The 12,947-nt window shown below is 52.6% G+C and overlaps 6 protein-coding genes across 6 annotated transcripts; 3 read left to right on the forward strand and 3 right to left on the reverse strand.

The window, feature by feature from the left end:
• The first annotated feature begins 305 nt into the window (after positions 1 to 305).
• On the forward strand, positions 306 to 1,357 carry BD324DRAFT_678523 (hypothetical protein). The gene is made up of 2 exons (XM_022019003.1): positions 306 to 506; positions 556 to 1,357. Exons 1-2 carry the CDS (start codon positions 495 to 497, stop codon positions 1,342 to 1,344), a joined length of 801 nt encoding a protein of 266 aa, XP_021874818.1. The 5' UTR covers positions 306 to 494; the 3' UTR covers positions 1,345 to 1,357.
• Positions 1,358 to 1,421: 64 nt separating this feature from the next.
• Positions 1,422 to 4,165, reverse strand: BD324DRAFT_613381 (hypothetical protein). The gene is made up of 7 exons (XM_022014492.1): positions 2,853 to 4,165; positions 2,449 to 2,810; positions 2,381 to 2,397; positions 2,244 to 2,331; positions 2,059 to 2,191; positions 1,772 to 2,004; positions 1,422 to 1,712 (listed from the first exon to the last, which is right to left on the reverse strand). The coding sequence occupies exons 1-7, from the start codon at positions 4,104 to 4,106 to the stop codon at positions 1,535 to 1,537; spliced, it is 2,265 nt and encodes a 754-aa protein (XP_021874819.1). The 5' UTR covers positions 4,107 to 4,165; the 3' UTR covers positions 1,422 to 1,534.
• A 919-nt stretch (positions 4,166 to 5,084) lies between these two features.
• Positions 5,085 to 7,415, reverse strand: BD324DRAFT_659795 (P-loop containing nucleoside triphosphate hydrolase protein; the record flags this gene model as incomplete). The annotated part of the gene is made up of 3 exons (XM_022018890.1): positions 5,085 to 6,737; positions 6,794 to 7,254; positions 7,328 to 7,415. 3 exons carry the CDS (start codon positions 7,413 to 7,415, stop codon positions 5,214 to 5,216), a joined length of 2,073 nt encoding a protein of 690 aa, XP_021874820.1. The 3' UTR covers positions 5,085 to 5,213.
• A 533-nt stretch (positions 7,416 to 7,948) lies between these two features.
• BD324DRAFT_44140 (hypothetical protein) lies at positions 7,949 to 9,132 on the forward strand. The gene is made up of 5 exons (XM_022012795.1): positions 7,949 to 8,012; positions 8,062 to 8,324; positions 8,394 to 8,459; positions 8,636 to 8,780; positions 8,837 to 9,132. Exons 2-5 carry the CDS (start codon positions 8,153 to 8,155, stop codon positions 8,886 to 8,888), a joined length of 435 nt encoding a protein of 144 aa, XP_021874821.1. The 5' UTR covers positions 7,949 to 8,012; positions 8,062 to 8,152; the 3' UTR covers positions 8,889 to 9,132.
• Positions 9,133 to 9,300: 168 nt separating this feature from the next.
• BD324DRAFT_648033 (WD40-repeat-containing domain protein) lies at positions 9,301 to 10,995 on the forward strand (the record flags this gene model as incomplete). Its single annotated transcript, XM_022017764.1, has 5 exons — positions 9,301 to 9,538; positions 9,604 to 10,001; positions 10,044 to 10,116; positions 10,167 to 10,648; positions 10,705 to 10,995. The coding sequence occupies 5 exons, from the start codon at positions 9,301 to 9,303 to the stop codon at positions 10,993 to 10,995; spliced, it is 1,482 nt and encodes a 493-aa protein (XP_021874822.1).
• Positions 10,996 to 11,015: 20 nt separating this feature from the next.
• Positions 11,016 to 12,670, reverse strand: BD324DRAFT_613391 (hypothetical protein). The gene is made up of 2 exons (XM_022014493.1): positions 11,346 to 12,670; positions 11,016 to 11,294 (listed from the first exon to the last, which is right to left on the reverse strand). Exons 1-2 carry the CDS (start codon positions 12,594 to 12,596, stop codon positions 11,040 to 11,042), a joined length of 1,506 nt encoding a protein of 501 aa, XP_021874823.1. The 5' UTR covers positions 12,597 to 12,670; the 3' UTR covers positions 11,016 to 11,039.
• Positions 12,671 to 12,947: the final 277 nt, after the last annotated feature.

Genomic DNA, 12,947 nt, shown 5'->3' on the forward strand with positions numbered 1-12,947 from the left:
ATCATGAGTCAGAGGTGTAATCGATCACGAATGAACAATATCGAATTGAATCCAGTAGCATGCGACGCCGGGGAACAAGGTGTTGATGATGCTGGCAGAAGCCCAGGTACTGATCGTTTCCAAAACGGTACTCGCACTGAGCATTGATGGTCGAATGGTCATGAGGCTTGCTTGTCGTCTCCAGCCAGCTTACGACCGAGAAGGAGAGAAGAATCTCACAACAAGCTGGACAAAAGAAGAGCTCTGCCAGGAATGGTACCCCATATACAGCAACGAGTGAGAATCACGAAATCTCAAACGAGGAACGAAAGTCAAGTAAATCCCTTATCCTGTACAGCCTGTAAGGAGTCTAGGAGAGAGGTTCCTTTGACGAGGGTGGCGAGTGGCTTCGAGCTTGACCTAGACGGACGGACGGTGACTCAGGGTGTTCAACAATTCACGAACACTGACGGCTAAGTATTGACAAGGAGAGCGCCAGGGAACACTGGACAAGAATGAAGCATGAGGTGACAACACATACTACTTGCTGAATAATGGACTGACAGAATCCCACAGAAATACGAACTTGAGGATCTATGTTCCTCTTTCCATGTTTCAGAAGGCTTTGGAACTCAATCAGAAGGCTTTGGAACTCAATCAACCCTTCAGGCGAATGTCATGACTGATACACCTTATACACAAGTCACAGAGCCACAAGGCGTCAACTTTTCACCAAGCGAAGCACCTTGTATGCCTGACTGGTTTCTACGAGCGGGACCTTACGAAGTTCATCCGATGAGGAACTGGAAGTCGACAGGAGGGTACAACGCTACTGCATCAAGTCAAAACTTTGACGACCTCGTGTGGGTAGCTCCAGAGGGGACTCTCCAATGTCCAACTGGAGCAAGCACCAGCGGATTCACATATGCCGAATACCAATCAAAACGAGGGGCTTGTCTGTCATGTAGGACATCGAAAGCTAAATGCTCGTTCTCCCAAGGTACCAAAGTGTGTGAGCGATGCAATACGAGGAACATCTCATGTACTCCCGTGCAACCGCAAAAGCGGGGTCGACCCAAGAAGAAGCTAGCTTCAGGGGTGGTGTTGGCTCCTAAACCCGGTCCAGGTGAAGTCTTGCCAGATTCCTGTGCCCGGCATGGGGAGAGCCCGGAGACTGGTGATTCTTTCTGCGAAAGCATGTTCAGCATGGCTGGGTCCGAGACGTTGGACAATCCAGATTTTGATTTTCAAAGGTTCCGTGACCTTCTCAATGACGAGCTGTCTCTCATGCGTGAGGAGGAACCGATCTCAGTGTATCAATCTGATCCAAGTCTCGATAGTGGGTACCAGCCCCAAAATTGGTGAATCATGTGAGAAATGCATGATCCTTTTTTGGGGGGATTTCGCGACGGAATGCCGCGATAGTTGGCATGCCACAATGATCTTGAACATCGTACATACATTCACGTGCACGTGTCTCGCCGATACGAAGACACGAAATTAGCATACTACAGCATTGGTGCCAAGGGGACGGCTTTGGCAACGGCCGCCGAGCTCAGGCATCGATACCGATCAAGTTGATGACATCGCCAATCTTGGCTTGAATCTCGAGATGTCCTCTCAGGATAGAAGACACATCGACATCTTCGATCCCCGGACGCTCGACCGGTCCAAGTCCTGCCGGCATGATGCCGTTAGATAGTGTCGCAGCTCGGGAGATCATCTCGTGGACTCTACCGAAGAGGCAGCGTCAGGGGAAGAAATCGATTACGGGAAAGTGATCACCACTCACCGCACGACTGTAGCCAGCACTAGATCTTTGTCACTGTAGGCATTGACAAACCTCCTCGCAACCACCGATCTCGCTCTGGCCCACTCATCCTCGGTCGGAGCTGACGGAAGCGATATGAGGATAGCAGATTCGACTAGTGTGGGTGCTGGCGTCCTGGAGCCAGCGGGAGGTGGACGGGAAGCGAGGTAGAGTAGAGCCTCAAGAACAGTATATGCGCCGAGTGAGGTTCCAATCTGCCGGAGAGTCAGCATGTCGAGCGAGTATCTGTATCTGGAACCTTGACTCACCAAGACGACCGGTCTTTCGCCTTGCACCTTCTTTTCCAACACCTCACCGAGCAATCTACCAGCTTTTTTTGCCCGATCTTGAGCTTGCATCCAGGTGTTATCCATGCCCATCATTGCCATTTTATACGTCATTCTGGTGGGTAAGAAGGATCAGCTTGAGGTCCAAACTGCTAAGTCACACTGACAAAGGGAGTTTCACGGCTGCAAAATAGGCATTCAGCGCAGTGCGCTTGATAATCTCTCCCTTGAGCTTGGTGAGGATCTTTCGTCCAACTGCGAATTGTGTCAGGTTTGGTGACGACCTCTGCTTTTAACAACGTACTGAAGTTCTCTATATCACTGAGCGCAGGTCATCAGCATCGGACACCTCGGCGAGAGAATGTTTCTCACCTCCCAGTTTTAAGCATCTTGTCAGATTCGAATCGTAAAAGGTAGACATCTCTTCCATCTCGCAGTCCTGTCTTGGACACCTGTACCTCCTCTTTGACGGCTTGCTCTTCCACGGTACTCTCCACCGCCCTCTCGTCCGTCTCTGGCGCCCTCGGCGTCAAAGCCGCGGCTGCCGTCGCTTCGGTTCCCGATGCTTGTCTTGACTTTCTGCGCGGCGTATAATTAATCGCCGGACCATTGTCGTTATCGTGCATGTCCTCGCGGTAGACTTCTGAAAGCGGACCAGAGGCACAAATGGAGCGCCACGCTGAGATGGCCTCGGTCTTGGAGATAACTAATAGACCAGGGACGACAATAGTCGCCTATTGGAGGGATGAGTACCTACTAGCCGATCGTTGACTCACCGTGAGACTTGGGAGTGCTTTCTTCTTCGCATCACTTGACGACGTCTCGTCATGTGCTTGCTCCAAGGTCGGGCGTCCAGCATCCATTGATGAACGGCGCGAGTCGTCCGCTGCTCGCTCAAGGGATAAGTCGACCAGCCTCTGCTCGATCTCCTCTTTGCTCTCCCCTACGATCTCAGCCGGAGCTATTTCTGCAGGAGTCTCTGCACCAGGCAGCTCATCGTTCGCGGTCGGCTTGTCCTGACCAGCTTCATTGCCAGCCGCAGAGGTTTTCTCATCTAGAGCTGTATCCCCGATGGTAGCTTGCTCCGCTGGATCACTCCCCTCGTCAACCTTCTCGCTCGCCTTTTCCGCCTTTTCCTCTTCCGCTTTTCTCTCTGCCAACCTCTTCTTAGCTTCCTTCAGATCTTGTACTTCTTCCTTCGTCGCTCGAGTTCCAGCCCCAACTTCAATAAAGCTAAACTCCTCGACTCCCTTCCATCGCTCTCTTACTCGTTTCCCAGCGAGCCCACCACCTCCCACACCGAACAATGTCCCCAGTACGACTGGAGCCGCACCTCCAGCTAAAAGACCTCCAATACCGAGGGGGGCGAGCAGAGCAGCAATAGCTGGAGCTGCCAATCCACCCGTTACGCCGACCAGTATCCCGCCAGCCACGACTCCCGCGCCAGTGGCTAATGTTCGACCTAGCTTACCACCCCATCCTTCAGAGTGAGCTGCTCGAGTCGACTCCACTTCCTTTTGAGAATCCGCTTCTTCAGCTGCTTTCATAGCCATAAACAGCTTCGCTGACAGCTCTTTTTCAGCCTTGGGCAGAAGATCTCTCGCCGGCAGTCCCAGCAGCTTCATCGTGTTGAAAGACCATGCGCGTGCCAAAGGTGTATATCTCAGCTGCTCATCTTGCGCCTTGGTATTCCCTTGAGATCCGGCTCGACTGGATGCCAAACTAGCTTCCACTAATACCTCGGCAATCCTGTGCTTTTGTTCCTCGGTCCATTCTGCAATCTGATCCGCTGCACTCTCCTTGATCCCTTCCGAGACCACAGTTGGAGGCAAGAGCACAGCATCGAATTCTATCAGCTGACAGATAGATTGCACCCAAGCTGCCGAAATGTTCTTCTGCCACTGCGATATAGCACCATTACTGACCGTCTGAGAGGTGGATAGCGCTCCAAGAGCCAACAGCAGCTTGAGCGGTTGGGGCAGGGGAAGAGGACCTGCCTGTGGTTCTGAGTTGCTGCTCTTCTCTGCCATTATCGCTCAGCAATCACTATCTTTATAGTTGTCTCGCCATGAAGCTCAAAGTACCGCGGCAGATGGAATATCATATCCATGACGTCAATGAGCAATTATGATGGAAAGCAACTCTCAATGTGTAGACACGTGATCCATGCATGCAATGCTCTTTTTATGTGACTCTAAAGACGCCAACTCCACATGTTGATTGGGAAAGAGGGCTTCTATGTTATGATGAGATGGGCGAAGTGTGAGACCTCGTCCTGTATTCCAATCTCCAATCAGAGGGAGCGCAGCGTCGCTCAGAGTCCGGGAAAAAAAAATGTCCGACGGCGAGACCATGAAACAGGGGGCAAAGAGACAGAACAGCGAGAGAGCAGACCTGGAGGCTGGATGGACTTGTAATACAACGCTGGGTTCGAGACTCCCGCAAACGATTTGGCGGCCATCCAGAAGGAGAAGGCCAAAGTATTATAAACTTGCGAAAGTGTTGGCAGAGAGTCATCAGGTGAGCGTCATGGGTACAGGTCCATTTGAAAAAAACTTGTATTGTACAGCGTATCTTGAATGTCTAGAATGTTTTTGCGTTATTAGATGCCCCATGCTGGTGTGGTCTATTGGTCGGAATTGAAAGAGCTGAGATATGGATCGAATGCCTTGTTTCATGCGTGCAGAATGCTGGAACTTTCGAGTCGAGTCGGGAAGAGGGGTATAGAGGGCCAAACACATCGCCAGGCTGTTGGTGCTACACACGTCGTTTGATTCGTCATCCCCCGGGTTCGTAAATTGTCTATGGTGTCGTCTAGGCAGAAATTGTTGACGACGCTGCCTTCCCATCATTTCGGTACCTGCCGTCCAGGACGTCATAGTATTGTCCGTGGGCAGGGAGGGAAATGAAGGAACGCAGAGCAAGTATAGTGAGGGGATCGTTGAACCGTCGACGCAGATCGAAGCATAGTGGCAGCGGTTGCGATGTACGGCGAGAAAACATTGTACAGAGGACTTGAGTCGATTACTGAGAAAAGGCGAGTCGGCGAGTCGGGGGCGAATGGGGAAGAGGGAAGAGTATGGCTCGAACTGAACAGTCCTGACACGGCCCGCGTGCCAGCACGACGCCAGAGCCGATTACCACCAGCTAGCGGCGCCAGAGTTGGGAGGTCCACCGAAGCTTCCACCTCCACCGTATCCTCCTCCGCCGTATCCTCCGCCGTAGCCACCACCACCATATCCACCTCCTCCACCGCCTCCTCGGTGTCCACCTCCGCTACCCCCACCGCCGTATCCTCCTCCACCTGGAGTGCTTCGCACATCCCTGTTTCCACCACCTCGACCACCTCGACCACGCGAGGGTCGGGACGAGTATCCGCCGCCGAAAGATCGCTCTGAGGTGATGTCAAGCAACCACTGGGGAACAGTCTGGTTGGCTTCTTTAAGGAGGTCGACCAACTCTCGTCCAATTTGGAGGTTGTTTCGGTTGAAGAAGGCCGTCGAGGTACCAGTGTTACCCGCACGACCGGTACGACCGATTCGGTGGGTGTACTCAGCGACATCGGTGGGCAAGTCGTAGAGAATGACGTGGGTGACGTTGGGGATATCGAGTCCTCTGGCGGCGACGGCGGTCGCAACCAGAATAGGTGCACGTCCAGTTCGGAATGCGGCCAAAGCCGCTTCTCGTTCTCGCTGGGTACGATCACCGTGAATAGATGTCGCATTGTGTCGCTGAGCGCAGAGGAAATCGCAGAGGTTGTCTGCCATTCGCTTGGTCTCAACGAAGACGAGAACCAGACCGCCTGATTCCTCAGCCTGGAGGAGATCGAGAAGGAGTGACTTTTTCTCGTTGTCGTCGACATACTCAACTCGCTGAGTAATGTTCTCGGAAGTGGAACCGACACGTCCAACGGAAAGGAAAACGTAATCCTTCAAGAACGATCGAGCGAGCATCTGAATCTCTCGGGGGAAGGTGGCAGAGAACATGAGCGTCTGTCGGTCTTGAACTCCAGGCATGTCTTCGCCCTCAACGATTCGTCGAATCTGGGGCTCGAAACCCATATCCAGCATTCGATCGGCTTCATCGAGAACGAGATACTTGATGTTGCAGAGACTGATCCTGCCTCGCTCCATCAGGTCGACAAGACGACCAGGAGTGGCAGACAAGAGGTCGCAACCTCGGTCGAGCGCCCGGATCTGTTGACCGATGTCGGCACCTCCGTAAACAACGGCAGGTCGGACCCAAGATCGGTAGGCAAATCGTCTGGCTTCATCGTGGATTTGCGAGACGAGTTCTCGAGTGGGAGCGAGGATCAAAGCAGTAGGGTACGATTTTCGTCGAGAATTGTAGCTGAAGCTGTTGTTATCGGCAGGAGGTGCAATAGGGCCAAAGGAGAACATGGATGAGAGAATCGGGAAGAGGAAGCCACCAGTCTTTCCGGAACCAGTCTGAGCACAAGCCATAAGGTCTCGTCCGTTGGCGACGATGGGGATCGAGTATTTCTGGACGGGGGTGGGGGTGGTGTATCGAGCGTAACCGATGTTCTCCAGAAGCACAGGGTCGATGGGAGGGTTGGTGAACTGGGTAACTGGCTCGGGAACGCCATTTCCAGACGCGTCGACGGGAATGTCGGCGTACTTGTCAAAGTTGATACCAGTGCCCTTGTCACAGAGTCAGGATGACATCCCGCAAATCGCGGCCGATGCGGTCCACTCACCATGTGCGATCCATCAGATTCCTCTCCGTAGAGCTCTTTCTCCATTCGAGGGTTTCGCTGCCCGACTACATGGCCGTTTCGCCAGACTCCATATCCAGCACCAGCGCTTCCGCCGCCACCACCACCACCACCACCACCGCTACCCCAGCCTCGTCCTTGAGGTGCAGCTCCTCGGGGCGGACCACCCCAACCTCCGTCACTGGGAGGCCCTCCCCTAGAGGAAGGGGGAACATATGCTGAAGAGGCAGGAGGGGTCGCCGCGGGCGTAGGGAGACCTTGCTGAGGCCTGTAACCGTCGGCATGTGGAGCTGGAGCTCCACCAATGGGCGGGAAGGCTGCGTTCTGCTTGTTGTTGTTGAAACCTCCGGGACCAGCGTTAGAAGGTGCGGGTGCAGGTTGAAGTTTTCCTCTCATGTGAGGTGGAATGTAGGCTGGTCGATCGGGATTCAAAGTGAATGCATCTACAAAGGAAGGAAGCGAGATATGTCAGCACGCGACCTAAATGACTTCATCCATCGGCGCGCTACCACTCACTGAATGACTTTTCCAAGCCAGTGTCTCCATTCACACGCCCGTTGGGAGCACCGTTGGCATGAGCATTGCTGATATGTCCAGTGGTCATACTCTAGAATTTGGATTGAAGAGAGGGGATGCAATTTTTTTTATAGATAATCGAGGTGGCGACGAGGACGCGAGGGGGAGGACAAGGATTAAATGCGAATTCTTGTCTGGATTTTCAATCAGTCGTCTATGCTAGAGATCAGTCTATGCAGAGACGTGGGAGACGGGAGTCAGAGGGTGTTGAGAGTCCCTTTGTTTTGGAGGTTCGTATGGAATTTGTTCAGAGTGAGTGAGAGGTTGAAAACAACGCTGAATGCTGATCACCCAGAAAAAAAAGAGAGAAAAGAGAGATACGAGTGACTGGCTCGTAAAAATTTTGGGTTTTGGGATAAATTGAGAGAAAATATCGAGCCTGGATATTTGTTCTCGCCCCTAGTCTCGATTAGAAATGTTTACTAATCAGTGTCCGGCACATCATTAGGAAGGTATTTCTAACGACTCACTCCCTACGCGGGCGCGCGCGTCCAGTGGCTGTGAGTTTCAGAAGACACAAACCCTCCATTCATCCGCTGCAGTATCATCTGAAGAATCACATCGTCAATCTTCATCCTCAACAACTTCAAACGTTCTCGAATCATAACAGGTATCGAGCATCATGGTGAGCTGAGGAGTAGATGGAAGCGTGGGTGTACTGACATTCATCGCAGAGCGGTAACAACGCAGGTGGGTCCGAGCGACAGAGCTCAACAACATCAACATTGGTCTTACCATCTGTTGTGCTTGGCACAATGGATTCTGATGACACAAGATCTAACTCGCTTTATAGAGTATCGAGAGGCATTCGCCCTCTTTGACAAGCGAGGAACTGGTCAACTCCCAAAAGAGACCCTAGGAGAATTGCTCAGGTCATTGGGTCAAAACCCTACACAGGCCGAGGTCCAGCAACTACAGGGTCAAGTTGGAAACACTTGTCAGTGGATGTCTTCATTGACGAAGATCAATTCATATTGAAGTCGTATGCTTACCCACATCTGTCCAGTCGACTACGATCATTTCCTGCAGATCCTCAACCGACCTGATGGCTGGAAACCAGCAGGCACAGCAGGTGAGCGAGAGGTCCGGTCTTCAGAGTGTCATCAGGTCGAGACGGGATGGCGGCTGCCTGGCGTTGAGATATCACTGCCCTCCTGTTGAAGGGAATCCGCCTGTTCCCTGCGACATGCCCCTTTCATTGTCCAATCCTGGAACCGGCCACCCGCTAACGCTACGTACGCCACCCAGACGAATTCATTAAAGGCTTCCAAGTCTTTGACAAGGCTGGCAATGGCTTTATTGGTGCGGGAGAGTTGCGATACGTCCTTACACAACTTGGGGAGAAGATGTCGGACGAGGAGGTGGATGAATTGTTGAAGGGATTCCAGGTACAGTAAGTGGAAGGCGTGCGGCCTGCCCATTCCAGCGCTTCGCTGACCTTCACGGTAGAGACGGTCAGATCAACTACCACTCCTTCGTCCGATCAATTCTCGCCCAATAGCTGCTTGCTTGGGGCTGAGCGTGGGCCTCTGCCAGGGTTCAAGTGTCCGAGCATTCGATGGTAATTTGGTCCTGCTAAATTTTATGACATTACGATGTATCCTCTTTTGTCCCCCGACATCTCCGCATGACTTGCTTATATTCACGGGGTCCCAATACCCTTGACTGCCCGCTATATATCTGATGCAATTTGCAGCTGCTGAAGCTGAACAAGCCCCGGCGATGGCCTCCGTCGCCACGTGTGATGCTATCTCGGATCCGAGCCGAGTGGAGGCTGTTTTTCTGGCAAAAATCTCCACGGAACTCTTTATAAGCACCGACTGGAGCTGGATCACCTTCCAAGGAGCATATATTTCACCTCGACAGAGGCAATCAATCTATTCCGTCTCAGATAGCGCAGCGCCCCTAGCACAATGTCGCAACACCCCGTAGACCCTGAGCACGAGCATGAAGAGCTCGACGAAGATGCTCAACTGGAAGAAGAAGATATTGTTGAAGTACATGAGGATGACGGAGACGAACCTATGGACGAAGATGAGGATGACGACAGAGAGTATGACGGAGAGATTGTGATTGGAGGACCTGCGAACGAGGAAGAAGAGCAGATGATGAGGGATTTTGAAGCAGAAGACAACGCTTGGGGAGGTTCATGTGAGTCGACCACCCCTTGGATTCCTTCACTTGATCCGATTGGGCAATGCTGACGCTTCGTTCAGCCCTGCACAAATCTCAACAGTCCATCTTTGCTATCGCTCTCCATCCGAACTTCCCCAACCCGCCCCTCGCCATCTCAGGAGGTGAAGACGACCAAGGGTTCATCTTCTGCCCCATACCTGCCAACCCCGACGAAGAAGCATCTTCATCCTCCTCCTTCAGCTCAGACTCTTTCCCTGCGGTCAAGCTCACTGGCCATAAAGACTCAGTTGTAGCTGCGGCCTGGAATTTTGACGGTGAGATGGTGGCTACGGGAGGAATGGACGGACATGTACGAGTCTGGCGGAGGGTCAAAGGGAGCAGGCGAAATTCCGAAGAGGCTGCTGGGGTTGCGGACAGCATGGATAGTTGGAAGAAATGGGAATTCTTGACGGATCTTGATGCGTCCAGCGAGGTTCAGGTATGTCTGACGTAGAATCTTCATTTGCTGAGCTTCTTCCAGTGGCTTTCGTGGCATCCGAAAGGAAATGTCCTAGCGGCAGGTTGCGAAGACTCAGTCGTCTGGCTCTGGTCTCGTGAGTATGGCTGTTGCAGCCATCACACCATGCTGACTTTGTTGCCTCAGTACCCAAGGGTGAAAACCTCACTGTACTCTCTTCTCACACACTCACCTCGACCTGTGGGATCTTCCCTCCACCAAACGGTCGACAACTCCTCACCACGTCATTGGACTCGACGTTAGTCTTATGGGAAGTGTCGACTTCCACGCCAATTTTCAAGACCTCCGTTTTTGTCGCTCCTAATTCCCCAGAGCTTGACCCGGGTACAGACGGTATCACGTCATTGGCCGTTTCGCCCAACGGACAGATTGCCGCTGTTGGAGGTGCTGCCGGTGGAGTCAAGCTCGTCAATCTCCCCAAAGGTGATGTCGTTCAGACCTTACAGGGACACAAGGAAGGTGAAAGTGTCGAGGCGCTAGTGTTTGTCGATTTGCTGAGTGGAGCTGGAGGTGGAAAAGGAGTCGTCTTAGTCAGTGGAGGAACGGATGGCAAAGGTTTCGTATGGGATGTCAATACGGGACGAGTTCGAGCAGAATTGCAACACGAAGTGGGTATCACGGGCACCCTTCTTTCTCTTAAACTGTGCGCTGACTCGAATACTAGGATGCCATCACCTCTATCTCTCCTCATCCTGCACCCCATCTTCATCTCGTCACGAGTGCCTCGGCCGATGGATGCCTCAAAACTTGGGATATCCGTACGGGCGCTCTAATAGCTACGCACAAAGGCCATCTAGGGATTGTCAATGGTGTGGCGGTCGCCCGCGCACCTCCTCGGGTCGAAGGCGATGCGAAAATGGATGGAACTCAGCTTAGTGCTCCCGGTCAAGGAGTTATCGACCAGGTCATCATCAGTGCAGGTGATGAAGGAGTGAGCTTGATCTGGAGAATATGAGCGGTGCCGAAGATGTACACATGTACTGTCTTATGCATGGCTATTCAAGCCCAGATGACCTCTACGTATCTCTCTCTGCAGCGTGCTCTTACAATATCGAGTAGATCAGACCTCACTTGTCGCTTAGAGTTAATATCATCCGCCGCGTCGTGCGAGCCAGAGGCAATAAGCTGCGTGTCTCCCAGAGACCTTCTCAGACTCATGATGCGGAGTGATGGTAGTCGCGTCGATGGCGGGAATAGCAAGGCTGTGAGATAGTGCTGGATACAAGGAAAGGGAGCTTCTGAGATGTCTAGCATCTACAGTAGATCAATCTCGAGCTCTGTCTCACAAGGCATCCAGTAGCTCACCCTCAAGACGAGTAATCTCCTGGCCAACGCACTGAGCCCTCTTCGCCAGGCCTCACCATCCCTCACTCTCTGTGTGACACCTGTACCAATTCTGATTCCGCAAAGACCAAGTTCCCTCAAGCCCACGGGTAGAACTGCCACCAGCCTTTCCATATCTTTGATGGTGGAGTATGCCAAATTGATCGAAGTGATCGACACCGAGTCCAAGGTATTGATCCGTCGAAGGAGGGACACCGGGGATGGGTGGAGCGTGATGGGTAGGTGATGAACCGTGAAAGAAGTAGTGGCCCGATCCCAGTCAGAAGAAGACCCGGACGGGGTGTCTCCCTTGTCGCTGCCTCTTTCTTGAGCCGTGAAGTCATCATCGGGGTGATCTCCCTGCATCTCCTGGATTGAACGGCCATCTGCACTCAGATTTTCCTCCTCCTTTATGGGTCCGGGAAGATCACCTGAACCATATCCCTCCCTAGAGGCATCTGCAAGCGTCCGAACGAGATTGTCATCCGTCAATCGAGATGCGGATCCTTCCGGTAGGAGCGCATGACAAGCCAGAAGCTGGGTTCTGAGGTGGGTATCGAGGTAAGGGAGTTGCTCGCTGAGAAGGCCGCCGATGGTCCACTGGTCTTCACCTGACTCGGGACTTGTCTCGCCAGTATATAGAGGTGCTTCATCGTTCAAGTTCAACAGGATCAATTGAAGACAGTGATCGACGAGCGAAGGGAGTCCAGCCCGAGCGGTAGATCCATGATCGCTGAAAAGTGAGAACGATCTCTCCAGATCTCTCGTGGTGACGTGTCGTGGTTCAAGATGTTGAGAGCTTCCAGCCGTCTCACTGAGTCCGCCCGCTACTCTCTGAGCATCAGGTCGAGGCTGGCGCGGTGTACCCCATGACGGCGGCGGAGCCGGTCCAGCAACCCCTCTCCTCGCTCGTCTTCTCTCTGCTTCTTGTCTCCTGGCGATCTCAGCGGGATGTACCACACCCTCCTGTATGTCTAGATTTGCCACACCTCCAACAATGACAGAAGGTGGCGCCCAGATCGTCTCACCAGGTTGAAGATGGGGATTCAACGCAAGCCTACTGGCGGATGAATCTCCATTATCCTCATCATTTCTTCTGTTCGAAGCTCGTAAATTCGTTCGTGAAGAGGCCAAGAGATCATTGACGCTTTTGGTTCTCGGTCTGTCCTGTGTTTTTTGAGGTGTGGCTGGTGATGCTAGCAAGTGCTTGAATGTCGGCAGATGCTTTGGCATCGACACTCAGAACACACATACAGAAGGCAGGAATTTCATACAAGGGATAACGCGCAATGAATATTTAGCACAGTGGCAAAAGGTGATCCCCGTTTCATCTTTAGAGCACGCGAGCTTTAATCAAGGACTCGATAGACTGAGCGCTGATGAGAGCCCTTACAGTAGAATCATCAAGAGCATCAACTAAATGGTCTCAGCTATCATCCGCATCATCTTACATATCCGACATATCCGTCTACATATTGATAACGAAAGTGGTATATCTGACGCAACAGACTTGCATCTTCCACCGGCCACCTTCCCCCCTAGGCCAGGCCTTCGTCGACACAGCGCTGAGTTCACCCTCCTCGA

Source organism: Kockovaella imperatae (assembly GCF_002102565.1).
Source record: "Kockovaella imperatae strain NRRL Y-17943 chromosome Unknown BD324scaffold_1, whole genome shotgun sequence".
Lineage (NCBI taxonomy): Eukaryota > Fungi > Basidiomycota > Tremellomycetes > Tremellales > Cuniculitremaceae > Kockovaella > Kockovaella imperatae.

Excerpts from the sequence above, each read along its gene's own strand:
- BD324DRAFT_613381 (XM_022014492.1), bottom strand. The coding sequence starts at position 4,106 with ATGGCAGAGAAGAGCAGCAACTCAGAACCACAGGCAGGTCCTCTTCCC. Across the intron at positions 2,811-2,852 it reads AAGCACTCCCAAGTCTCACG|GCGACTATTGTCGTCCCTGG; the intron begins GTGAGTCAACGA and ends TCCCTCCAATAG. Across the intron at positions 2,192-2,243 it reads GCAGCCGTGAAACTCCCTTT|AATGACGTATAAAATGGCAA; the intron begins GTCAGTGTGACT and ends CTTACCCACCAG.
- BD324DRAFT_613391 (XM_022014493.1), bottom strand. The coding sequence starts at position 12,596 with ATGCCAAAGCATCTGCCGACATTCAAGCACTTGCTAGCATCACCAGCC. Across the intron at positions 11,295-11,345 it reads GGAGATTACTCGTCTTGAGG|ATGCTAGACATCTCAGAAGC; the intron begins GTGAGCTACTGG and ends GATCTACTGTAG.
- BD324DRAFT_44140 (XM_022012795.1), top strand. The coding sequence starts at position 8,153 with ATGACACAAGATCTAACTCGCTTTATAGAGTATCGAGAGGCATTCGCC. Across the intron at positions 8,325-8,393 it reads GGGTCAAGTTGGAAACACTT|TCGACTACGATCATTTCCTG; the intron begins GTCAGTGGATGT and ends ACATCTGTCCAG. Across the intron at positions 8,781-8,836 it reads TTGAAGGGATTCCAGGTACA|AGACGGTCAGATCAACTACC; the intron begins GTAAGTGGAAGG and ends CCTTCACGGTAG.